General features: G+C 54.3%; 12 protein-coding genes across 13 annotated transcripts; 7 read left to right on the forward strand and 5 right to left on the reverse strand.

Moving 5' to 3' along the window:
* Positions 1-799: 799 nt before the first annotated feature.
* On the reverse strand, positions 800-1565 carry PV07_06977 (uncharacterized protein). The gene has a single exon (XM_016394015.1). It carries the CDS (start codon positions 1310-1312, stop codon positions 974-976), a length of 339 nt encoding a protein of 112 aa, XP_016247434.1. The 5' UTR covers positions 1313-1565; the 3' UTR covers positions 800-973.
* On the forward strand, positions 880-3898 carry PV07_06978 (uncharacterized protein). The gene is made up of 2 exons (XM_016394016.1): positions 880-1081; positions 1191-3898. The coding sequence occupies exon 2, from the start codon at positions 2084-2086 to the stop codon at positions 3470-3472; it is 1389 nt and encodes a 462-aa protein (XP_016247435.1). The 5' UTR covers positions 880-1081; positions 1191-2083; the 3' UTR covers positions 3473-3898.
* Positions 3899-4339: 441 nt separating this feature from the next.
* Positions 4340-6103, forward strand: PV07_06979 (uncharacterized protein). The gene has a single exon (XM_016394017.1). The coding sequence runs from the start codon at positions 4639-4641 to the stop codon at positions 5932-5934; it is 1296 nt and encodes a 431-aa protein (XP_016247436.1). The 5' UTR covers positions 4340-4638; the 3' UTR covers positions 5935-6103.
* Positions 6104-6506: 403 nt separating this feature from the next.
* On the reverse strand, positions 6507-8783 carry PV07_06980 (uncharacterized protein). The gene has a single exon (XM_016394018.1). The coding sequence runs from the start codon at positions 8659-8661 to the stop codon at positions 6814-6816; it is 1848 nt and encodes a 615-aa protein (XP_016247437.1). The 5' UTR covers positions 8662-8783; the 3' UTR covers positions 6507-6813.
* Positions 8784-8895: 112 nt separating this feature from the next.
* Positions 8896-11411, forward strand: PV07_06981 (uncharacterized protein). Its single transcript, XM_016394019.1, has one exon. It carries the CDS (start codon positions 9083-9085, stop codon positions 10067-10069), a length of 987 nt encoding a protein of 328 aa, XP_016247438.1. The 5' UTR covers positions 8896-9082; the 3' UTR covers positions 10070-11411.
* On the reverse strand, positions 10011-12241 carry PV07_06982 (uncharacterized protein). The gene is made up of 2 exons (XM_016394020.1): positions 10351-12241; positions 10011-10274 (listed from the first exon to the last, which is right to left on the reverse strand). Exons 1-2 carry the CDS (start codon positions 12101-12103, stop codon positions 10213-10215), a joined length of 1815 nt encoding a protein of 604 aa, XP_016247439.1. The 5' UTR covers positions 12104-12241; the 3' UTR covers positions 10011-10212.
* Positions 12242-12847: 606 nt separating this feature from the next.
* PV07_06983 (uncharacterized protein) lies at positions 12848-14607 on the reverse strand. Its single transcript, XM_016394021.1, has 2 exons — positions 14385-14607; positions 12848-14322 (listed from the first exon to the last, which is right to left on the reverse strand). Exons 1-2 carry the CDS (start codon positions 14557-14559, stop codon positions 13853-13855), a joined length of 645 nt encoding a protein of 214 aa, XP_016247440.1. The 5' UTR covers positions 14560-14607; the 3' UTR covers positions 12848-13852.
* On the forward strand, positions 13014-13547 carry PV07_06984 (uncharacterized protein; the record flags this gene model as incomplete). The annotated part of the gene is made up of 1 exon (XM_016394022.1): positions 13014-13547. One exon carries the CDS (start codon positions 13014-13016, stop codon positions 13545-13547), a length of 534 nt encoding a protein of 177 aa, XP_016247441.1.
* A 931-nt stretch (positions 14608-15538) lies between the features above and the next one.
* On the reverse strand, positions 15539-17942 carry PV07_06985. Of its 2 annotated transcripts, XM_016394023.1 has the most exons (3): positions 17711-17942; positions 15995-17634; positions 15539-15934 (listed from the first exon to the last, which is right to left on the reverse strand). In XM_016394023.1, exons 1-3 carry the CDS (start codon positions 17711-17713, stop codon positions 15811-15813), a joined length of 1767 nt encoding a protein of 588 aa, XP_016247442.1. In that variant the 5' UTR covers positions 17714-17942; the 3' UTR covers positions 15539-15810. The 2 variants fall into 2 exon arrangements, with proteins under 2 accessions (XP_016247442.1, XP_016247443.1); XM_016394024.1 differs by having other exon boundaries at positions 15539-17634.
* Positions 17943-18447: 505 nt separating this feature from the next.
* Positions 18448-19848, forward strand: PV07_06986 (uncharacterized protein; the record flags this gene model as incomplete). Its single annotated transcript, XM_016394025.1, has 1 exon — positions 18448-19848. The coding sequence occupies one exon, from the start codon at positions 18448-18450 to the stop codon at positions 19846-19848; it is 1401 nt and encodes a 466-aa protein (XP_016247444.1).
* Positions 19849-20215: 367 nt separating this feature from the next.
* PV07_06987 (uncharacterized protein) lies at positions 20216-21678 on the forward strand (the record flags this gene model as incomplete). The annotated part of the gene is made up of 2 exons (XM_016394026.1): positions 20216-21467; positions 21527-21678. The coding sequence occupies 2 exons, from the start codon at positions 20216-20218 to the stop codon at positions 21676-21678; spliced, it is 1404 nt and encodes a 467-aa protein (XP_016247445.1).
* A 421-nt stretch (positions 21679-22099) lies between these two features.
* On the forward strand, positions 22100-23032 carry PV07_06988 (uncharacterized protein; the record flags this gene model as incomplete). Its single annotated transcript, XM_016394027.1, has 2 exons — positions 22100-22615; positions 22697-23032. The coding sequence occupies 2 exons, from the start codon at positions 22100-22102 to the stop codon at positions 23030-23032; spliced, it is 852 nt and encodes a 283-aa protein (XP_016247446.1).
* Positions 23033-23525: the final 493 nt, after the last annotated feature.

Here is a 23525-nt window from a genome sequence, read left to right on the forward strand (position 1 = left end):
CAAAGTGAAGAAACCGGTGTCAAACAGAGCGTGGGGGGAAAGCCATGTCCACTGGTCGAGTTGCTCGCAGAGGCCAGTGGGAAGGGAGCATTTTGCGGAGGAGGGGCAGCAAAGGCGCCGCAGCACGAATCCGGAGTTGGAACATGGATCGTTTCTGGACAAGTTTGGTGTCACAACATGAGCTTCTGCTGGGGGCTGCGCAGCCTGACCATCTTCGAAATGGAGCGCCGGTCGTACAATAGGCACCAGAAGAAATAAATCGCGCAGGTCAGGAGGCTTGACCTATCTCGGAGGATCCCCTACAGGGAGGCGGAGCTTGTTAGCTGCAATAAGAATAGACAAGTGGTTTGCTGAGGAGGAATGGAGGAGTGCAGACACAGGACACAGTCGAGAGACAGCCCAACAGCCCGGTGAGGAATGGGGACTCTAGAGATGGCAGATACAAGACGATGATGCAGGTTCCGACATCAGCAGGCAATCGCTATACAAGAACCCAAGCACCTACGAGTCAGGACAGGGACTTGAGGGCCGCTTCACATTTCCGTGTGCGGGGCAATAATGGTAAATCTACTCGACTGGGTAATAGTTCTAGGGCAGCCAGAGGAGCATAGCGCGCGGGGTGACAGTGAGCATGGAGCACAAGCAACAGGGAGAAATACGAACAGGGTCGGGTGGGCGTGGAGTGCATTGCATATTGCATGTGCTGGAGGCTGCAGTAGCGAGTTTGGAGTGCAGGAAGTGAGCAAGGCACCGTGGGTGGGAGGGCTTGAGGGTTGGGGGGAGGAATTGGTTGAGAAGATTCGATCAATCAGTTGTATAGACTCGGGCGAGGTTTATAAGGGACTCATTCATTCTTGCTTCGAGAGCCCATGGACACACAACATCACCTGCTCCCTCTCTATCTCACTCTCACGCTCACCTTGACTTCTTACCTCAGTTTCGCTCTGTCCTCAATCCTCTCCAACTTACTGGGTTAGCCGAGTCCTCGTGATCGACGCCAATACCACTGCTGGGCCATCCTCCATCCCACGCTCTTTGACCACCTGCCGATCAATTCATCCCATCTGCTGGTGCTGCAAAGGTGAGCTGGAGTTCGTTGACGGAACAGCCTCATTTCTCTCCTCAGCCATGTCTCCTGTGCCCTCAAATCCTCCCTGTTCCCGTCAAATGGCTGCTGACCCTTCATACAGTCCTGCCCGTCTCGCCCTCTGTGAAGCTCCTCATTGCACCCACTCACGACTCCCTCAACACCCTCGGGAAACACCACCCTAGCACTGCTCTCCTCCCACCGACCCACCTCAAACTCAACCATATATATGACATTTGCCAATCCACCGGATCCCACGGTTCATCGTCGGTCCACACGGCAACGGCAACAGGTCGCCTTTCCTCCCTCGCGAACATCCAGCAAGGGGCTGGCTCAAAGACCAGAGGCAGAGGCAGAAGCAGAAGCAGAAGACGTCGGAACAGTACCAGATGCAAAAGGGAAAAGAGCACGAAGCCAAAGTCTAAAGCCCTAACCACTGATACCACGAGTGACTGCCACGAGGAACTCAACGCCATCCGGTATCGACCTCGGTGGCCCTCCTTGGTTCGACCTGCCGGGCACAAGTTCTTATCTGCTTTCCACCTTAACCAAGCTGGGACCCGCCTGCTGGAAATGCCGCAGGCTTTGCTGCCCCTCCCCACGTTCATTCGCCTTTTGCACGACACGGCCCATTTCGAGTGACCAACTCCGTTCCCTGCAGTGTTCGATCATCGCGCATTGCTTGCATGCCCACCTGCGTCTCGAGATCCTCTCGTGCTCCAAAGCATATTGCGCATCCCACTGTCGCCCTCAATTCGGTTGAGGGCCCACCCCATATCGTCTCGAAGCCACCATACTAGTTGCTCCCCCTCTGACGACCCTACCCACCTTGTGCTCTCCAATCTCTCAAAAGGGTGCCAGCTTCCTGCAACACCGAGAACTTTCGCAACGAAGCCTCCCAGTGCCCGTCGCGCTGGCTCCTCCTCAGTTCCCGCTCACTGCTTGTGAGCCCAATTCCTCACCGGACCGAGCATCGTCTCGACGACGGCCGAGGCCATGTCGGTCATGACCAGTGAGCCGCCTACACCCACACGGACCTCGAGCGGCTTCAGCCTCCTTTCCAAAATCAAATCTCACAAGGAATCCAAATACCTTAGCCCTTCCAAGCCGCCGGTCCATCGGACAGGCAGTTATGGCAGCAACTACGACCATCCGACGCGATCGTCGCCCTTCTCACTCCCTGCCCAGGAAGGCGCAGGAGCAAAAGCCCGGCGCCTGAGTGCGGATCCCCGAGACGATTTCTTCGTCGATGTCTGTCCCCTCGAAGACGAATTCGTCTCGGCTTCCAAGATAGGCCGTCGGAAAGAGATCGGGAAGGGCGCGAGCGCAACGGTCAAGATCATGCTGCGCAAGGGCGAGAAAAAGAGCGAAGGGACGCCACTGTATGCTGTCAAAGAATATCGCAAGAAGTCTGCAAGGGAAACGGAGGAAGAGTACATTCGCAAAGTCAAGTCGGAGTATACGATCGCCAAATCCCTCAACCACCCCAACATTGTGCAAACGGTCCGGTTGTGCACGAACAACGGCCGCTGGAATCATGTCATGGAGTATTGCCAGCAAGGCGAGCTCTTCAGCCTAGTGGAGCGAAAGTACCTGAAGGCAGAGGACAGGAACTGCATATTCAAGCAAGTCCTTCGTGGGGTCAATTACCTGCATGAACACGGCATTGCCCACCGGGATATTAAACTCGAAAACCTGCTCATGACGGACGACGGGCACATCAAGATCACTGATTTTGGTGTCTCGGAGGTCTTCTGTGGCGATCATCCCGGCGGCGCTCTCTCCAGAGGACTGTGTGGACAAGGCATGAGAGAGGCTCGCAAGTCAGCTCCCGGTATTTGTGGTTCGAAGCCGTACATCTCACCCGAGGTTTTGGCTCAAGAGAAGGAATACGACCCCACCAAGCTGGACGTATGGGGGTGTGCGATCCTTTTCATGACCATGTTTCACATCGGCAACCCGTGGCAGAGTGCGAGCAAGAAAGAGATGAACTATGCTCTCTTCCTGGAAGGCTGGCAAGCGTTTCTGGAGCGATTCAAGGACTCGGCGATCGATGAGAACTGCCATCCGCAATGTGGGCCGGTGTTCAATGCTCTGCCGTCGAATTCGATACGGCGGTGTATCCTCAAGATGCTCCACCCGGATCCCGAACAACGATGCAGCATCGGCGACGCTCTGAACGATCGATGGATCAAGGGGGTCGACTGCTGTTCACGCGAGGACATTGGACCGACCTTTGATGCGATTGACGTGTCCAAGACGGGGTGTCACAAGGTGGCGGCCAGAATGAAGGTGCAAGCCAAACATGACCATCTGCCGCCACCCGTCAAGCGGCTGCCACAACATCGCTTTGATATGGGAGATGGCACCTCTCGCTATGACTGAAGCCGAGAAAAGCCTGATCCGGCTCGCTTCCGTCCACAGGTATTTGCATCTCTTTTTTTGCATCTTTTATCCGAGACGGGGAGGCCTCCTTATCTTCTTTGTTTTCTTCCTTCTGTGGACGACTCTCGGCTGCGTTACGAAGTGCTCGGAATCGCGGGTGTACAGAGGTCCCTTGGTTGGCAGTTCCAGGTGGGAGTTGTGTAATGACGTTTTATGGGTTGTAAGTATATACGGGTGTCCTTGGGATCCCCCCCAAAAAACTGGGTGGTAGACTGCAGTCGCGATTGCGTTTAGCTGTGGCTATGGGATATACATAGCATATAACAGGTACACCAAAAAGCAAGGCCAAAAACGCTCGAACCAGGGCGATAGCAGGCAACAACTGGCGTGGATTAAAATGGACTGGAAATTGCCCGTCTTTGAATATTTCCATGCTTCAACTGTCGACAATCAGATTGTCGCTTTCCAAATAGTAGAAACAAGCTTGACCGCTTTTACCAGCAAAAGCCAGCAGAGGCCAGCAAAGGCCAGCAAAGAGCTCCGACAACGGGCATCCGGGTCAAATCCAGCTTCGTCCAGGAGCCAAAAGGGGCCACCTGCATAAATGACTGGGACGTGGAGGGATGATTGGCGACCAAGACACACGGCCTCTGCCTCTGCCTGTGCCTGCGTATCCGATCGGGGCAATAGCCGAAGGCACAGGGCACAAGGCACAAGGGCCATCCAATGGACAAACATGTGGTAGAGAATGAGGACATTCTCGTATTATGATTGTGCGTCGTGGGCCTTGGGGGCCGGCAAAGCAGTTGAATCGGCCGAGGTATTCCTTGTTCATCATTGTGATCATCACCATCATCACCACCACCGCCGTCAACCATCGGGTGAAGGGTATATCATGTTCCATTCCATGCACCAAAACATCCATAATAAAAAGTAGACCAGGCCAGGCCTTGGATCCATTTGCTCTTGGCCGATAACGCCATCTCTCCGTCTCTCCATCTCGCCATCTCGCCATCTCGCCATCCTCTCCGTTTCGTCCCCGCCGGGTGCCAATCGGTGACGATTCGCACATTGATGAGTCTGAACTGAGAACCTCTCCAACCCTGCAACCTGCAACCTGCAACGAAGCCGGTCATACCGACCACCCATCTACCCACCTCGTGTATATGGCCGAGACCGTCACTGCAGCAAACAACGTCGACAACCACGCCGACGCCATTGCCGCAGACCCCAAAGCCGCCCAGCCAGAACACCCCTACCAGCCCTACATGGACGTGCGACCGCCCACGGCAGCCCACCTCAGCGACGCCAACGGGATGCCTCTGAGCGAGAAAGAGGTCGAGGCGCTGGAGAATGAGGAGAGGGCCGAGCGCGAGGCGACCCCCGAGCCCAGCGACTTCAGCATCGCCTTCCCGGACCATCTGCCCACGCCGCCCTTCCTGCATGTGCAGGGCGTGCCCAACTTCCGCGAGCTGGGAGGGTATCCGTGCCAGCCGCCCTCGTCCTCGTCACAGACGCCGCCGTCCAAGAAGTACGTCCTGAAGAAAAGTCTGCTCTACCGCTGTGCTCACCCCACCCACTTGACCCCGACCGGCGCCACCTACCTCACCACCACCCTGAATGTGCACGACATGTACGACCTGCGGTCCGCGCCTGAGATCAGCCGGCTCGCAGGCACGGTCGCCTCCAGCGGCAAGGACGTGTACCCTCTTGCAAACCCGACGTCCGGGTGCATTGACGAGGTCCCGGGCCTGAGGAGGCATTTTGTCCCGGTCTACCAAACCGAAGACTACGGGCCCGTGGCCCTGGCGAGGAAGCTGGCCTGGTATACCGCCGAGCACGCGCACGACGAGGAAGCCGGCTACGCCTACTCGGAAGGGTTTGTGCGGGCGTATCGAGACATTGCCACCCACGGCGTGGCCGCCTACACCATCATGTTCCGCCACCTGCTGGACCGCCCGACCGAGCCGCTGGTGTTCCACTGCACGGCGGGCAAGGACCGCACGGGGGTGTTTGGGGCGCTGGTGATGAAGCTCGTCGGCGTCGACGAGGACGTCATCTGCTGGGAGTACGCGCTGACCGAGCCCGGGCTGGGCGGCTGGCGCAAGGAGTTCATCGAGCGCATCGCCCAGACGGGCCTCGGCGGCGGCGGCGGCAAGCCCCAACCCCAGCAGCAGGTCGTCACGGGCGAGAGGGAGCACGGCCGGCCCGCGATCTCGAGGGAGGAGGCCGCGCGCATCTGCGGTAGCCGCGCAGGCAACATGCGCGCCTTCCTGCACACCGTGCTGGAGGGCGAGTTTGGCGGCGTCACCGCCTACTTGACCCGCATGTGTGGACTCAGCGACGACGAGGTTGTGCGTCTGCGGGATAATCTCATCGAGCTGGTCGACGACGTCCCCGGCCAGGTCATGACCATGGTCGAGATTGACGGGTGGACCGCCGACGGGGGCTGTGTGGATTGACGGTGGTGGAAGCTGTGATTGAGGCGGGAGAGAGGGGAGCGGCACAGAACAGAACAGAACAGAACCGACTATGGCACGCAGGTCAGTTCACGCTGGTACTGTTACTCTTGCCGGTGCTATCGTCGCTGTTCCTGTGCCCCGCCTGAAGAGAGAGAGAGAGAGAGAGAGACGACGTGGGCTAGACTGGACTGGACTAGGTTGGATGAGTTGGAACTATTCATACATGTGGCCAGCGCTCGCTGATTCTATGGCCTTACCCCCCCCCAAATACATATGCGCAAGACTCGCGGTGTCTTAGCACAGACACAACGGCATATACAATAGACACAGAGGCAGACAGGTGGAATAGACAGAATAGACCATGGACGACCCCGTCTCTCTTTTTTCCGTCCGAGCGTGATTTATCGACGGACCTACCTACCCACCTACTTACTTACCTACATATTTTAAGTACCTACGGTAGGTAGCTGGTTGGTTGCTCTGTACAGAAAGAGAGACAAAGACAAGCTCACGACATATCCAGATCTAGGGCGCAGGAAACCACGAAAGAGCAAGAGACACTTTGTAGGTTGGGACGAACGTGACTCCTCAGGGGCACATGCTGGTTCTAACGAGGGAGGTATCGAGCCATGTCTAGTAAGTAAGTAAGATTGCTTTTCTCCTGAGCCTGTCTGTCTGGCAATCTCGCGGCGCCGGCGCCGGCTCAAGATATGCCTCCTTTTCTTTGTGGTTTTGGGACTCGACAACGGGGCTTGAACGCATGGAATACAAGGTGCAAATGCCCTCTCCACGCAAGAGCGCATCTTCCCTTCCCACCAACTTCCCACCCTCTTCAAATGGATCCAACTTTAAGCTGGCGTGCAATCCAAAGATCGATCCTCAAGACTCGCGTCTTCTCTCGTCCCCGGTCACGGCACTTCCAGCACCGTGTCCGCGGGTGGCAGGGCTGCTGCCCGGTGCGACCCTGGTGGGACTGGCACCTGCGCTCACGGCGCCCCTCTTGTCCTTCTTGTTGATCAGATTGGCAAAGAACTGGGACATGGCCTCGTTGCTCTGCTTGCCGGCCGCGCCAGAGGGCGTCTGTGCTCCGTCGCCACCGTGGTCGCTGCCCATCCGGCGCATTGGCGTGCTGGTGCCTGTTCCTGTAACAACCCCAACTGCATGGGGGACGCTTGTGGGCACGTTCTTTGCCGCGTTCTGCCGCTCGCTCTCCCTCTCCCTCAACCTTCGTGTTGCCTCCTCGGCGTCGAAATCAATCCCATTCACGTTGATCTGATACGGACCAATGTGCTCGGCCATTCTCGGATTCGACACCCCCTTTGGCCCTTCTTCCCCGGCGCCTGCTTCGACGCTGCCCGCACCGGCTCCAGTCGGCGCCGGTGCACCCTTTCGCGATTTCCTCTCCGCCTTTTCGTCTTCCGCCTTCAGTTTCTCGAGCATCTCGTGCTGTGCTTGCAGGAATTCCTGGACAGACGGGACAGAGACCGTTTCGTCGTGCGTACGTGGCTGGAAGGACGGGCGCATGTCGGTGGGACGGCGCAGGGTGCTTTCGAACAGTTGGACTGCCGATTCTGAATCGGCCTCGTTGTCTTGAGAAGGCCTCTCTGGCTCTAGATCGTAGCTCTTCGATGAGAGGTCGAATGTCTCTTCAGGAGGTGGCTGTATTTCCACGGACCAAGCATTCGCCACGGCCTCCGGGTCAAAGCCTTCTTTCAGAATCCGAATCTTCCCCCACGAGTCCCAATTCGGCGGCACCAGGATCTTGTCTCTGTCGACGATGTTGTGTTTGGCCACCTCCCGTTTCAAGAGGGACTGAATACTCAGACTCGAATGCACTAGTGTCCTCACGTTGTTCGGATCGAATGTGGCGGTATAGACGAGCGAGGCTCCGTGTTTCAGCAAAACACACCGCAGCCATTGCATCAGGAAGTCAAACTGATCTTCCCCCCAGCCCTGGTCTCGTTCCAGATCTTGGATCTTTTCTGCCTGTATGCAGACAATAGACAACGGAATACCGAGTCCTTCATCCCATTCTCCCGGCCCTGGTGGTACTATCGATCTCTGCTCGGCCGTCGTAGTGCTGCTGCCGCTGCCGGGTTGAGCAGAGGGAGCATCTGGTCCGACTCTCTTCTCCTTCCAGGCCGTCATGATTTCCTCCATTTCAATCTTTGTCTGCTCGTCCAACGTCAATATCACGGCCCTGAGCAAGCGGATCCATTGCCGTAGTTGCCTCGCCCATTTCAAAGGATCCGACCAATCTAGTAAGATAGTAATCAACGTATCCTTGACCGTTTTCGGAGTGAAAAGCGGCTTGAGTAAGGGTGCGAAGTTCGCAGAGGGATTTGCTAGCATGTATATGTTCATTCTCGCAAGCACGTCTTCCTGGTCTGCGTCCAAGACGTCATGATAGGTATAGCCCAGGGCGTACCGGTTCGAGACGGGGGCTATCCTGGGTTGCCGCCGCCTGTCGTTGTTGGCGTACCGGGCTCGTTGGTTCGGGGGGTTTAACTGCTCGAGGAACCCGCGCTGTTGGTCCGGGGTGCCGCCGAGGAGGATGAGTTGCTTTTCGGATAGGTCTTTGCCCTTGGAGGCGCTGTTGAGCATGGGCACCCAGATCGCTTGTCGGTCGCCATCCTTGCTGCCAGGGCGGCGGAAGGATGATGGGATTGGAGTGGACGAGGGAGATGGGCGAGGGAAGCTGGGGCTTGGTTGAGATGTCGCCAACATCTTGAATTGAGATACGTTTCAAGGGAATAAAAGGTTCGCGACGGGGGGCATGTTCAATTGAGTGTGAAGCATCTGTTCATCAGTTCCTGAGGCGACTGAGGCGACTGATGCGGACTGTTTACGCGCCCCCGGAGGTGAGAGATCAACTTTTTGGCTCCTCGTCGCGTGTTTCTCCGCAGTCCTGCAAGCCTGGTGGCCCTGAAACACAAATCCTTCCAAGCCCACTTTACGTCCCCGGCGTTCAACCTGCGTCACTTACCCAAGGCATTTTTCTCCGCAGGTCGCAACATCTACGAAACTTTTTGATGTTTGCGCCAAACCGTCCAATTGTTTAGTCAAATGGGACAGTGAAATGACTCGCTCCTCCAAGGCTCCCCAGAGATTTTCTGCGCTCCCCCAAGTCTTCCAGTGAAATCGGACCATGAATGCCATCCGGCAGACCCAGCTTCTGAACAAGCGCGAGCTCGAGAACGCAACAGCACCCTCTGCCTCCTGGCACGCCGACTACAGGGACACGGCCTGGGTCTACATAGGCGGCCTACACTTGGACCTGACCGAAGGCGACGTGGTCATCATCTTCTCCCAGTACGGCAACCCCACGCACCTCAACCTGATCCGCGACAAAGAAACGGGCAAAAGCAAAGGGTTCGCTTTCCTGAGATACGAGGACCAGAGGAGCTGTGACCTGGCGGTGGATAACTTAGGAGGCGCCGAGGTGTTGGGGCGGCTGTTGAGGGTCGACCACACAAGATATAAGAAGAAGGAGGACGAGGACGAGGACACGTATCGGATCGACAGGTTGGAAGCCCAGGCGGAGGCTGAAGAGAGCGTCAATGGCAATGGGAAGAGGGAGAGCGACGAGACTGGCAACGAAGATGACGATGAGGGCGGACGCAGAAGGAAGCGGAGACGGCACCGGCTGAAAGAAGAGGAGGAACTGGAGCAGCTGCTGGCCATAAAGCAAGACGGAGACGAAGAAGATCCGATGAGAGAGTATCTGATCAGAGAGAAGCAGGAGGAAGTTGAGAGGGCAAAGGAGAGGAAGAAAGAAAAAAGAAAACACCGACATCGACGCAGAGATGACGACGTGGAGGATGGAAATGACGATACCGACGGAGAAGGCGAACACCGGCATCGACAGCGGCATCGTGACCCGGAAGACCCTGATAGGCGAAAAGATGGGAACGGCAGGCAGCGTACAGGGAGAGACCGGCGAGAGCACAACGACGACAGAAAACAACCAGAAAAGTACAAGGACCGAGGCTCGCGATATGACCGAGATAGAGATAGGGACAGGGACCGGGACAGAGAGGGGGAGCATCGTCATAGTCGTCACCAACGAGGCAGCAGGGAGAGAAGGTCGTCGCGAGACCGTGATCGTCCCTCCACCAGGATCGATGATTATTGATTTGATGCGTGGACTCTGTCCGACATGCTATATAGTATGCTATCCAAATCAGCATCGATCTGTCGGGGAAGCACCGAGCTGGTATGCTAGGTCTATTTGGCAACTGCTTGATCGCAAACACAGGGCGAATGCAGTTCGATGCCTCAGCTCGATTTCTCGCCTTCTTTGAGAAGCTCGACACCTTGCTCCCTCAGTTTGAATTTCTCTGCGGAAGTCACACGTCAGTCAGTGACAGTCCTCCCACGGCGCAAAGATCAATCGATAATCGGGCAGGTACTTACGAATCTTTCCACTGGCCGTCTTTGGATAGTCCTGCACGAAAAAGACATATTTCGGCACCAGATGATGACTCATGCGATCCTTGACCCAGCTCCTGACTTCTTCGGCGGTTATATGGTTCTCGCCTGGTGGCAGATGATGCCTGCGAATGACGAACGCCGCAACGACTTCTCCATACCTTTGATCTGGAAGGCCGACTACACTGACTTCGGCGATCTTGGGGTGTGCGAAGAGACAGTTCTCAATCTCGAGCGGGTGAATGTTCTCTCCGCCGCGGATGATCAGGTCCTTGATGCGCCCTGTGATGCTGACGTAGCCCTCTTCGTCTATTGATGCCTCGTCGCCCGTATGCATCCATGCCTTACCGTCCTCGTCGGTTTTGATGGCTTCTGCTGTCTTTTCTGGCTGGCCCCAATACTCCTTCATTACCAAGTATCCATGGACCGCAAGTTCGCCTCGTTCACCCACGTTCAGGATCTTGTCATGATCAAAGGGATCCACCACTTTCGCCTCGACGTGGGGGAGCAGCCGGCCGACGGTATTGATGCGCTTCTCAATTGGGTCATCCGTCGTTGTCATCGCAGAGACGGGGGAAGTCTCCGTCATTCCATAACAAATCGTCAACTCCGTCAAATTTAGAGTCTTGTGCAATTTCCGCATCAGCTCGGCAGGCACTGAGGAGCCAGCTGCAATGCCGGTGCGCAGATACTGGAAGCCTTCATAAGCGATCTTCTCGTCATCGAGAAGCTCCAGCTCCGCAAGGAACATGGTGGGTACACCATAGAGTGCCGTGGCTTTCTCCTCTTGTACAGCCTTCAAGGAGGCCAAAGGATCGAATGCCTCGGCGGGGAAGACTATGGCGGAGCCATGAGTCGCGGTCGCCATGTAGCCTAGGATACACCCAAAGCAATGGAACAACGGTGGTGGACAGCATACAACGTCTTCTGGTGTCAGCAACATGCGGTCGCCTATTTGATTGCCGTTGTTGAGAATTGATCTGTGCGACAGACAGGCAGCTTTAGGCATTGACGTGGTGCCAGATGTGAATTGAATGTTGACCGCCTCATGATGCGATAGAGGAGAAGACGGCGTAGGGGGACGAGTATCCGTGTCCTGTGATATCGATCCCCATGGTGTTGTTGCTCGGAAAGGCGTAGGATCTATCCGACCAGAGGAGTTATCCACAAGGATGATGTTTTTCAGGGTTGGAATCGCCTCGGAGGCAAGAGTCGAACTCGCAAGATCAGGCACAAGTGCTTCTAGAAGCGGGACATTTGGCCGTGGTGCTTTGTACGGTAGATTTGTCTCGGTCCCAATGACTAGATGCGTGGCAGACAAGTGGTTGAAGGCCGAAATGATCTGGGTCGAGGTGAACGCCGGGTTCAGTGGGACGAGTATAGCTCCGAGCTTGAACAACGCATATGTGATTGTCGCGAACTCGAGGTTGTTGCCCAAAGACACGCAGACCCGATCGCCTTTCTTGACTCCCAAGCTTTGAAGTCCATGAGCCACGACATTGCTGTCGAGATCGAGTTGGTGGTATGTCAGTCGCTTGTTTTGGTGTCTTGAGATGACTGCATTTCGATCACCATGAGCAGAGACAATGCGCGCAAAGTTCTCGCCGACAGTTTCTTCGAGCAAGGGAGGATGGAGAGGGCCCTTCGCTTTGGCCTGGGTCAGGAGGCCGCGTCGTTGCCGAAGAACTGAGGAGAAGGTAGGCCACGCCGCTGCCCGCGGTCGAAAGAGAGCCCGCATGACGTTGGCATTGTTCTTTGGATGAGATCTTGGGTTTGTCTTAGGGGGACGTCCTTGCCATCCTAACCAGTCACGAGTTGTATCTCAGCGCGCACACGGTATTGTCCTAATGTCTCGCTCCGCAGAGAGGAAGCCGAGACAAGTCTTGGTGGAAAACACATGGTGAACAATTGTGGGCGAACGGGCCAATGCCGCGGTCATCGGCGGACGGACGGCAGCTAGCTGGGCTCTGAGCTCTGAGCTCTGGCTTCTGAGAGCTGAGGCGGGCTGAGCTGACTCGATGACGGATGCCGTGCCTTGCTTCGCGGGGGCGCTTTGTGGGGTAACGAGGGGATCAGATCAGCTCAAGGTGGCCCGAGATAGACGATTGAGGGAGCACAACAAACCCGTATGTCTCTTGCCCTCCGCTCATGCCTCGTGATTGACACTGTGTTGGAATAATGGCCCAACAGATGATACAGGTTTATCGGTGGAAGAAGGAAGAACCGCGCTGACGCATGTCGCCTGTCTTTCGAGATACAGGAGGAAGGATGGAACACCAAAAGGTACCCGGTGAAAACATTGTGCCTGTCTCTGTAGACATTGGCACTCGTGATCCGCCGCCACCGCCAATTCGTTCTGGCGTCAGCATCGAGGGTGCATCGTCCATCTCACGCTCACGCCGATACTTCCGCCCACAAAATACAGCCGCTGAAAATGCGGGGTGAGGCATTGTTGGCCTGCAACTCTAGGAACAACTTAGCCTCACAGCCATTGGGGCCGCCTACGTCCCTCCTCCAGCGCCTCACGTCAACTCCCCGCCGTCCTTCAACTCCCTGCCTCTGCTAACTAGAAATCACGAGATATACAGACATATTCCTTGTCCTTGTCGTGGCTTCCAATTGAGCCGCTCACTCCTCCAGACATCAGAATGCTCCTAGAACGAACAAGCCTTAGCAGGCAACACGAAGCATCACGAACCACAGCAGAGCGCGTGCGAAAAGAGCATGCTGACACCCAACGTCCGCTGACTTGCATGTTTTACTTCTTTGCATCTCAAATGAAGCGCAACGTACAACCTGCCGATCAGGATCTCGTTCGACGAGGGAAACTGGAGGACAAGCCAACCCATCAGCTGGATTCCATGATTGCAAGATTAGGCATGCATGCGGCATTTTCTCCTTTGATATCCAAATTTGAGACGTACCCGGTCGAAATCCCCGATACTGCCCCAACTTCTGCACGCCAAAAGAACCCAGTAACTTCCCGAGAGGAAGTCCACGACACCGTCATGATCATGAAGTTTCGGGACAAACAAGCCCGTCAAGAATGGATTGCGACCAAAGAATGGCAGGATTTCATGCAGGAGACGGAGGGCCAAGAGGTTTTCAGGAGGATGCCTCACGTTCGGTGTGCCAGTAGTCTTCGGGGGTTGATGGATCCAATGGATATTTTGACAGCCTGAATGACATTAAAGCAGTTTCAAGACATGGTCGGCCAGAGGACTTCGACCGCAACCGCACGAAGAAAATTCAGGCTCTGTACCAGGGACTGTCCGCTACCGGGAGCACGCCGCAGCCATTGGTATAGCTCGAGGTGGAGTGACCAATGCCGTCACCAAGCCAGAGCCTGCTCGGATGAGCCGCCTAGATCGTCTGGGAGTCGGATCAAAGGAATCGTGCTCTGAGGACTTCGCTGTTACCTCTTACGTTGCTGACTTCGCACCAAGCATGGCTGATGTCGATTGGAAGCGCAGTTGAGAATTTTGAATCAGAAATCTTGAATGCCGGTCTCGCCCTCTAATTCATGACTTTGACTCCCAGGGAGTCCTTCCTCGCCCTTGACGAACTCGGGCTCCTGCTCATCAAAGTACTTGTCTTCAGCGTCTCTCTCTTCAAGGACGCGGTCGTCGTATTCCGGATTGTAGTCCACGGAGTCATAGTCGAAGTCGTCATCTCCACCTCTCAGAAAGCGGACTTGCATCTCCCACCTCCACCTTGCGAGGCCTTCCTCCTTGTTCGCGGGCACTTCATCCCGATCTTCAGCTAGTATTTCTCCGTTCGGCCCGCGCTTATACGTGAACAAAGCATGAGGGTCTGGGTGCCGCAACGCTTCGAGTTTTGCTTCGCTCCGGTACAAGTCCGCTTCGAGGATGCCGGAGTACCCCTTCTGCCGACCTTCGGCTTCGCGTTCAGCGGGCGTTTGGAAACGGCGGATCAATCGGTCGTAAAGGAGGGGATCTACCAGAATCAAAACGTAAGTTGTCCAAGCCTACCTGCCGAGGAGCCAAGTTGTGGCACACCTGCCAGCTCAAGCTGGGGTCCAAAGTATTCAGGATGAGTGTCCAAGTATCTTTTGCGCCGATTCTTTATGCGGATTCGATCTGGCATCGGTGTCTCTGCGGGCGACGCGGTCTGTGGCGGTAGAGAAACATTGCCACGTATCGGGATTCCCGTACCTTCTGCAAAGCGAGGCATATCAAAGTGCTTTGCGCGTCGGCCGTGTTTGAAGGCGCGACTCAAGGGGACTGCACCCAAGAATTGGAGGGAATCGGCTGGCGTCACCTGGACCAAGGGCCTGCTTAGCTCGACTGCGCTTATGGCAAGAACAGGCTAGTGAGTCTTAGCCGAAGGCCTTTGGCGCCGTCACACCTACTTTTTTAGGCGCGAACACTAAATAATAAGGTAACTGGCATACGACTCACATTCTACCCCGAGGCTCTGATCACCTTGAGATACTCGATACCGTCGATACCGTATCACCCAATATATCGCGGTAAGTAGGATATCCCTCGTACAGTTCTCTATGTCCCCCTTCCCACGACTGCCTGAAATTATGGAAACCAAACATCACTTTCCCGCTATCGCAGGGTGGACTATCGGCAGAATGTGCAAGCTATTTCCTAGCGCAGGTCTGTTTGGCTCGGTTGGACATTAACGACGATTGCCACATTGTCTGGAGAATATGAGAGAGCCGTCAAGGGCCAGAAGTATTCTATAAGCATGGAAGATTGTGCGCCTCTACCTTTATGCGGACAATGGTTCTCGGATTCTCGTTCAGTCATCACTCAACGCTGACAAGGTGAAGGGGTTACATTGGATGATATCCACGCCGCCTTTTCGTCAGGAAACATGGAGCTCGCACCGACTCCGACATGTTAGACGAGGATTATTCGCGAATTATGCTCCCGAGGACAGCAAGGAGGGAGATCTCGTGTGCATCTTTGCGGACACCAAGACACCTTTGTGCTGAGACCCCGGGAACCAAACGTCGGCGAGATACTTGCCTCGCTACTCAGACGGGCGTAGGCACCGGCAGCCATCGTTGCACCCGAAGCGAGAGTATGACGTGGGGCGACACACCGAACCTATCGTCTAGACTTAGCCAGAGTCGAGAGGGAAAAGGGTAAGGACGGAGGGAGACGCTAGAACGCGAACGAGTGTTGTACTGAATGCTGTCATTTTCTGCCGTAGCAATAAACAAGACGCCTCTGCATTAACCTATGAGTTTATATATCTTCAAATAGTAACATTATACTCCTCAAAACCTGAAGCGAAAGGCTCTGGCAGGTTACTCTGTGATTGATTGGTGATGCTCTCTGAGAAGCATCAAGTTCCAACGCTACTCCAAAAACCGAAACCATCGAGGTATTCTGAGGGCTCGCATGTACTCCAAACAATCAAAGTGTCAGAAGTCATTCCCAGACTTCTGAACATCACCTTTGCGCGTCACCTCATCTCTACGCTTGGGAAGAAACGAGGGCCACCATATCCGTGCACCAGGATAGCCTGAATGTCGATGTTAGCGTTGGGACATTGCGCCCATAGTTTGACAAGAATATAACGGCCCGACCTGCAGATAATCTTAGTCCTTGACTCACCACCGACAATGAAAAGGGGGTTCGTCACTCACACCGGAGGGTCAAATTTGATTTCAGTGCTAGATTTGTTTCGGCTGATGAAGAACAAAGCATGTGGTGCAACGCCGGCTCTAGCAGAGGAGCTGGCTGCCACTCCATTCGAAGTCGTTTTGGAGCTCGATGCTTCAGCCTCTGTTAAGAGGCTACCATGTTCTTCCGAGGGATAAGCCGGGCCCGGCGTCCCTAGTGCAGCAGCAAATGGTCGAGCTCCGCTCCGGCTTGAAGTTGAGCGACGGTTGTACGAGCTGTCTTCTTCAACCTCGCCTTCCCGGCTACGACTTCCAAAGAATTCATCACTCTCACGGATTTGCTGTGCCCGCATAAGGTCCAGCATACGATTCCGATGCGCGAGTGTATTTTCGAGATCGAGTTGCTGTCGTTGCAGTCGTCCGATTTCCCCAGATTCTCTTGCTTCGTGCGGGATATCGGGCTCATAGCCTTCTGAGTCGCTCGAGTTAGATCTTGGGCCATCGTTACGCTCGTTTTCGAAATACACTGGCCGGTATCGGTCGACATATGACCTCAACGAATATTCGTCGTCGTGCCACGGTCGCGGCGATACTGGCCCGTTTCCGTCGTCTTCTCCATCCGATGGGTCTGCCACTGAAATGTGAAACCCGGGAACGAGAGACACCTCAGGATGAGGGTCTTCTTCGGAACTGGTGGGATTGTTGAGATATCTCGAACGATCAATGGACCTGAGGGGAGATCTTGCGGAGTTCATATATTCCTGGGAGGGCCGATACCCATCTGGTCTGTGCCGTTGACGGCGGTAGCTTTTTGGGGACCAGTGTACATCGTATTGGGAAGTCCGGTCGAGGAGATTGTCATCTTCCATTGCAACGAAAATCAAGCCATTTTGAATTGGCGCATCGTACCCAGCACGTGGGGCTTTGACAATGATCTCAGTCAGGGTGAAGGGCATGCCGCCTATGTGCTTCAGTAAGAGGTTGCATTTGTTGGACTTGGTGCAGTAGACGCTGGTATCGTCTAGTAGGACATTCCGCGGGTAGGAATTGATGGGCATATGAGGATCCGAATATTCTCCACCATCACAGCTGATGATTTCCATCTTCAGGTGGCCTGGCTCGACCCGACAATAGTGACCATATCTAAACGTTCGTGGTTCATCCTCGTAAGTACCGTCGGTCAATTTCCTCCGTTTTGATCTCGGCCCATCTCCGCGATCACTGGCTGATTGAGCTGGCGAAGCAGGCGACTCGTTGGAGGGTGGCACATATGCCTCAGAGACGGTAGGTCTACCGCTTTGTCCGAGTCTTTCTCTTTGGGATCTCTGCAGACGTTCACTAGGCCTGAAGGCTCTCCGCCGACTTCGCACGAGGCTGGATGGGCTGTTGGCTTGGGCAGGACTCTCAGACGTGTCTTGGTCACGGAAGCGTGTGCCGAACTCTCTTCTTCTTCGTTCTCGGGGGGTGAGGTCAGAAGATAAAAATCGGTCCTGTCTCTCATCATTTGCCTCATAAGCTGCAATCTGGTCCCCCATCTCCCTGTCAAGTGCTTCAAATGCTCTTTCGTGATCGACGCCAAGATGCCGCTCCGAGGTGAGAAGATTTCTGAGGTTTTCAAGACGTGCGGAGATATCAGACCAAGCAAGGCGCTCAGGAGGATCGGGCTTGATGGATGTTAGCATCAGAACGTCAAAGTGAACTGAGTACGCATGGCAAGAGGGCTTGAGAATGGAATCGTACCATGGCTGAACAAAGGATGAGGAGTATGCCGCCACGAACAAGAACGGCCTTCGGAACGCAGGCAACACGCAATGTGGCTCCGCTCGAATTGAATCAGGTTGAGGGAGATATGTGGGATCATAAAGCGAGGACCACAGGCTTCAACAGCGTCAGAATGGATGTAGAGGAAGGTCTCTCAAGAAGGGTGGTAGTTGGACGTTCGCTAGTCAGAGTGCGGCAACCTTCAGGCGCTGTGACATGTCGCAGCGCATGGGCCAATTCTTGCCCCACGATTCAAATGGTGATGCACTGCACCCGCCGATGGCCCGTGCGGAATGGAAGGCACCACCTGGAGAATTAACACACCATCAACCCCTCTAGGCGTACCGCTAGGCTGCAAAGCCTATAATTTTGCCAGCAACGGGAGTCCTGCCGCTTAGTAGGAAGGACAACTAGTTGGATCCTTGCTTGGCATTGAACTGCCCCTGCAGCAAGAGATGATGGCTACCAAGGACTGACTACAACTCCTGAAGATCGCGGGCGCAGCCAGCGAAAGCAACTCGTGGTGGGTGTGCCGCAGAGCAAACATTTTATTTCAGTCTTCACGTCAATTTCATCTCCGCCTTCACGATCCTCAGCCTTCTCTCTCACTTTTCACTTGACTTCTTACTCTAGGACTTTCTTCTCGCCTTGAGAAATTCGCTCTCAGAGAACCGTCACATTGCTCGCGCATTTCCTCTCTTCCCTTCGAATGCACCATGGACGACAACTTGGCGTCTGGTAGCTCTAATCCTCTAAACGGACTCCACCTCGCGGATTCTGCACCGGTCGACCTGAACGGAGCCATGGCCAGCTCGGTGAATGGAGCCATTGATGGTGTCATGAATGGTTCAACATTTGTGACATCCGTTCCCGTTATGGGAAACCTCAACGGCTACCCCTCAATACCTGATGCGTCATTTGGTGACATGACCCTTGCAATGAATGGGATGCAGCCTGAGATGTTCGTGGTGCCGCCTCAGCAACCTATATCTGCCGATGAGATCGCATTATATGACAGACAAATCCGCCTATGGGGCATGCAAGTCCAGGAAAAGCTCCGTCGCGCGAACGTTCTTCTCATCGGAATGAAAGGCCTGGGCTGTGAAATCGCAAAGAATCTGGTTCTGGCAGGAGTTGGAGTGTTGACAATACTTGATCACGAAGTCGTTGTGGAAGAAGATTTGGGGACGCAGTTCTTTGTCCGGGAAGCTCAAATCGGCCAGAATCGTGCGCAGGCCGCTCTCGCGGAGCTACAGAAGCTGAATCCACGGGTTGAGGTATACACGGACCCGAATGCGGCTGTGACCAAGGATCCGGAATATTTCCAGAATTTCGACATTACTATTGCAACAGGCCTCATTATGGACGTGCTGGGGACCATCAATATGGCCTGCCGGATGTATGGCCGGAAATTCTATGCCGCAGATACCCACGGTATGTACGGTTACATATTCGACGACTTGATCATCCATGATTTCGTGATTGAGAGACAGCAGAGGAACAAGCCCACGAAAATCGGCGATATGGAGACTTCCACCAAATGTGTCACCGCTGTCGAGTCGAAGAAGGAAAATGAGAAGACCATGGAACTCATTACCTATCAAGAGACCTATTCGCCCATTCAGCTAGCCAATCTGTCTCCTCTTCCTGCACGGATAAGGAACGCTCGACGAAGCCGCACAAAGGTCACTCCTTTACTTTCTTGCCTACGGGCTCTATTCGATTTTCAAGGCCAGATGGGTGGCAGACTTCCCGCACACAACAGAGCAGACCTTGAGCTCTTCACCAGGTTAGCAAACCAGAAACATCTAGAGCTCTCACTCCCTTTGGATTCCCTGAGATCAGAGTTTCTGCGGACTTTCCTGCAGAACCTTGGCGCTGAGATCAGTCCAGTTGTTGCATTTCTTGGAGGCTATTTGGCACAAGATGTGATCAATGTTTTGGGACAAAAGGAGCAGCCGCTTCAAAACTGGCTACTCTTCGACGGAGAAGAATTTACCGCCACCCAGTTCTCGATACATCCTATCAACGACGATGCCATGGAGATGATGAACACCAACGGGGCTGTGATGGTGCCAGAGCTTACGTCAATCGAAGGCACAGTACCAGTGGCTTAAACTACGCTTTCACTACGTGACCGAGTTCAAGGCTCGCATTCGACCAATTGGGATCAGGATCCATTCTTGGCATCAGGAAATTTCAATCTTTCTCACAACATTCATCATCGTCACAGGCTACCAGGCTTTTGTACAGGGCTCAGTGCTTCAACATATGGGGCAGAAGCGCACGTGCCGGACTTCGCACTGCTCTCCTACACATCTGGTTGGACGTCGGAACTTGGACTCGGACAATCTGCTTTACTTCGTCACTACGGACTGCATGAACCATCGCTACCTGATAAGCAGGCCGGCCTTGACCACTTGGGATGAATCTTAGACCACTGACCTTCGCTGAGATTGAGCATCTGCATCCTGTTACTTGAGAATGACCCATCCAGATTTTCCCACAAGATTAGTTGACCTGACATTAAACGACTCAACCCATCACCTTTCTCTGTATGCCACGCTAAAGTCGATTCGCAAGTCTACTCTCTCAATTCCAAATCGCCTTACGTCCATCCTTGATGACGCCAAATTTGTCAAAGCAGCATCCCAGCGGTACAACTTGCCTCTGGTTGCAAACGAGCGTTGTGGTAGCTGGTACATCGATCCAGCAGATAAAACGGGTAGTACGTATTTCAAAAGCACAGATGGTCACCACGGACAATGGGACTTCTCCCTGCGCAGACTCAATCTACAGCTTCTCCCAATCTTAGCCGCTCATGGCGGTGCAATCGTGGTCGACTCAACGCGTCGTGGGAAGAATCTTCCGGATGCATTTAGCAAGACTGTACCGATATGGACAGCAATTATCAATAAAGCATTGTTTCCAGAAATCCCTTCAGCGCACAGGCTTCAGACTCCGCCTCCACCGGATGACTTAGGACAGTCTGAGATATCGCAAATCGAAGCCCGGCTCGAGGGTTTTACGAGAGCCTTCACCGGACTAGGACTAGACTTGCAAAGCCTGCGGGAAGAGCTGGGGTGTCCTATACAGCTCACCTGGGCGATCCATGGCTATTCCGATTTTGAACCTGGCGACGACGCAAACCAGCCCCTATCAGGCTCATGTTCCCCACTTGAGCATTCTGTTCGCAACGTGGTGCTCTGCTCCGCGTCTCGTCGCGTTCGTGGTGCTGAAATCTCGGAAGGGGGTTATATCCAAGGTGCTGGTGACGACAGCGAAGGATGGTCGCATGGACTGACTGCTGAACTCTTCTGGAAGCAAAGAGAGCTGTTGATGGAGACTCCCGAAGATGACCTCCCAGCTCTGATCGAGAGATTACTTGAAAAGGAAAAGGAAATGCATGACACAGGGGTCTCCGTTACGAGGGTCACTCCAACCTCCAACCTTTATATCGCAGTCGGGCCTGTCAAGAGCTTAGATGGATTCGACCTGATAATCAATTGTCAAGGCGACGGACAAACCTCAACATCAAGAGTCGTTTGGTTGAACTGTCGCGGCCGCAAAACCGGGAGCAAAGAGCTTCGCGACAAGCTCCCTAGCGTTGTCGGCGTCATCAGCAATCAGCTCTACACGCGACCCCAAAGCAAGATACTGATCACTTGCACAACCGGCAAAGATCTCAGCGTCGGCGTTGCAGTCGCGATTTTGTGTTTATGCTACGACGGTGAAGGTCAGTGAACTTTCTGCGTGCCTTTGACCTTGTGACCTCAATTGACAATTGAAATGCAGGCCATTTGAGAGAGATCGCTGACCAGTTAGTTGTCGAGAAACAACTTGTCAAGCAAAGGCTGGCCTGGATCATCTGCTCCAAACAAGACGCAAACCCTTCGAGGGCGACACTGCAATCAGTGAATTCGTTCTTGATGCAACGTCCGGACTGACGCTGGAATCGAGACGCCAGAGAGGAACTATGCGTCATTGGCGCCCACGATTAAGTCAAGATCGCGGTTCAGCGTATGGAACCGCCGGGATGTCCCTTCTGGGGATTGAGGTACTTATCCAGGGCTGTTGGTGGCGAAATGGTTTCCAGCTTACCCGAGAGGAGGCTCGTCGCAGAAGCGAATGCGATGCCAATATGAGTGGTTGGAGAAGCTGGAGACTAGCTGGTGGGCGCAGTTGCGGGCGCGCAGCGGAACCCAAGGCTGGATCGCATGATTGCATCATCACCCAATTTGGAGGTGGAGGGGGTGGAAGGGTGCCGTGCATGCAAACAAAAATACAGCCTTCAGCTTTTAAATCTCCAGAGATCTCTCAAAATTTTGCTCTTCGCTGGGTACCGTCCCCTTAGAGATCTTCGATACAATGCCTCCCCTCTCTTTCAGCGATACCCTTCCTTTACCCAACTCCTCCGTTCGCATACCCCGCCTTGGATTCGGAGTCTACCAATCCCCAGCCTCTGTTTGCGAACAGTCGTGCCTTTGCGCCCTACAAGCTGGATACAGACACATTGATACCGCGCAGTTTTATCACAACGAAGCTCAGGTAGGGGAGGCGCTGCGCAAATCAGGTCTCCCCCGCTCGGAGGTTTTCATCACAACCAAAATCCTCTCTGCTGGAGGAAGCGTTGAGAAATCATACAAAAAGTGTCTCGAGAGCGTGGAGAAGATCGATCCAGGCCACGATGGCTATGTGGATTTGTTCTTGATCCACAGTCCCAATGCGGGCAGCGGCAAGAGAAAAGAGATGTGGCAGGCTCTTGAAAAACTTTACGAGAAGGGAAAGGTTAAGAGCATTGGTGTGAGCAACTTCGGGGTTGGGCATATTGAGGAGATGAAGGACTACGCAAAGGTGTGGCCGCCACACGTTAATCAGATCGAGGTACGATGAACAGGTTCCTTGCCCATCGAACAGCTATCGTCTTGTCGAGGCGCGTGGAGAAGGCTGACCACATTTTCCCAGTTGCATCCATGGTGCCAACAACGAACCATCACCGATTACTGTCACAAACACGCCATCGTCGTTGAAGCTTACTCACCGCTGGTCCGAAATTATAAAGCCAACGATCCCACACTGGCCTCCCTGGCCAAGAAATACAACAAGACTACGCCACAGATCCTCGTCAGATACTGTCTGCAGAAGAACTGGGTTCCTCTTCCGAAAAGTGACACTCCAGACAGGATCAAGCAGAACGCCGACGTTTACGACTTTGAGCTATCTCAGGACGCCATGGACGCGCTGGATGCGCTGGACCAAGGGGACGCTGGAGCAATTGTCCAAGCTGTGCGCAACGGATAGGATGTGCAGTCCGAGCCACGGACGGGCTTAATAATGGCGCACCTGAAGTAACGGTGCCTGGCCAAAGCAGAGATGGATACCGTTTTTGAATTGTTTGCCTCACAGCCTCGTGGGATCGACCGCCACAGTCACCGCTTTTCGCACGCCGGACCGTGTCTGGGTTCTTTCTGTTACCTCTCAGTGTCTCGGGCGCGGTTGTTCAAGAGTGAATGTATGCATCATTTGGCAGGTTAAAATCATCATTGGTCAATCCCGACTCCAAGCTCTTGGTAGGCAGTCCGGCATTTTCATTGGTATACATTCAAGTTTGATTACATTTTATTACAGATCTACCAGGACCTTGCGCTACACACCTGCCAGAAGTCAAAATCAAGCCATCTGCGCTGTATCCGATCTTGAGTTGTCTCCCTCCGGGCGACGAGGCCGCGCAGCCCAGGTCTTGATCCCCATGGCTAAGAAGCTTCTACCTCGAATGAGTCTGGGGCTGAACAAG

The sequence above is a fragment of the Cladophialophora immunda genome (genome assembly GCF_000835495.1).
Source record: "Cladophialophora immunda strain CBS 83496 unplaced genomic scaffold supercont1.4, whole genome shotgun sequence".
Taxonomy (NCBI): domain Eukaryota; kingdom Fungi; phylum Ascomycota; class Eurotiomycetes; order Chaetothyriales; family Herpotrichiellaceae; genus Cladophialophora; species Cladophialophora immunda.

Coding starts and splice junctions, on each gene's coding strand:
- PV07_06977 (XM_016394015.1), bottom strand. CDS start 1,312: ATGGTTGAGTTTGAGGTGGGTCGGTGGGAGGAGAGCAGTGCTAGGGTG.
- PV07_06978 (XM_016394016.1), top strand. CDS start 2,084: ATGTCGGTCATGACCAGTGAGCCGCCTACACCCACACGGACCTCGAGC.
- PV07_06979 (XM_016394017.1), top strand. CDS start 4,639: ATGGCCGAGACCGTCACTGCAGCAAACAACGTCGACAACCACGCCGAC.
- PV07_06980 (XM_016394018.1), bottom strand. CDS start 8,661: ATGTTGGCGACATCTCAACCAAGCCCCAGCTTCCCTCGCCCATCTCCC.
- PV07_06981 (XM_016394019.1), top strand. CDS start 9,083: ATGAATGCCATCCGGCAGACCCAGCTTCTGAACAAGCGCGAGCTCGAG.
- PV07_06982 (XM_016394020.1), bottom strand. CDS start 12,103: ATGCGGGCTCTCTTTCGACCGCGGGCAGCGGCGTGGCCTACCTTCTCC. Junction 10,275..10,350: donor GACGGCCAGTGGAAAGATTC/GTAAGTACCTGC, acceptor TGACTTCCGCAG/AGAAATTCAAACTGAGGGAG.
- PV07_06983 (XM_016394021.1), bottom strand. CDS start 14,559: ATGCCTCGCTTTGCAGAAGGTACGGGAATCCCGATACGTGGCAATGTT. Junction 14,323..14,384: donor ACCCCAGCTTGAGCTGGCAG/GTGTGCCACAAC, acceptor TGATTCTGGTAG/ATCCCCTCCTTTACGACCGA.
- PV07_06985 (XM_016394023.1), bottom strand. Junction 15,935..15,994: donor ATCAAATTTGACCCTCCGGT/GTGAGTGACGAA, acceptor GATTATCTGCAG/GTCGGGCCGTTATATTCTTG.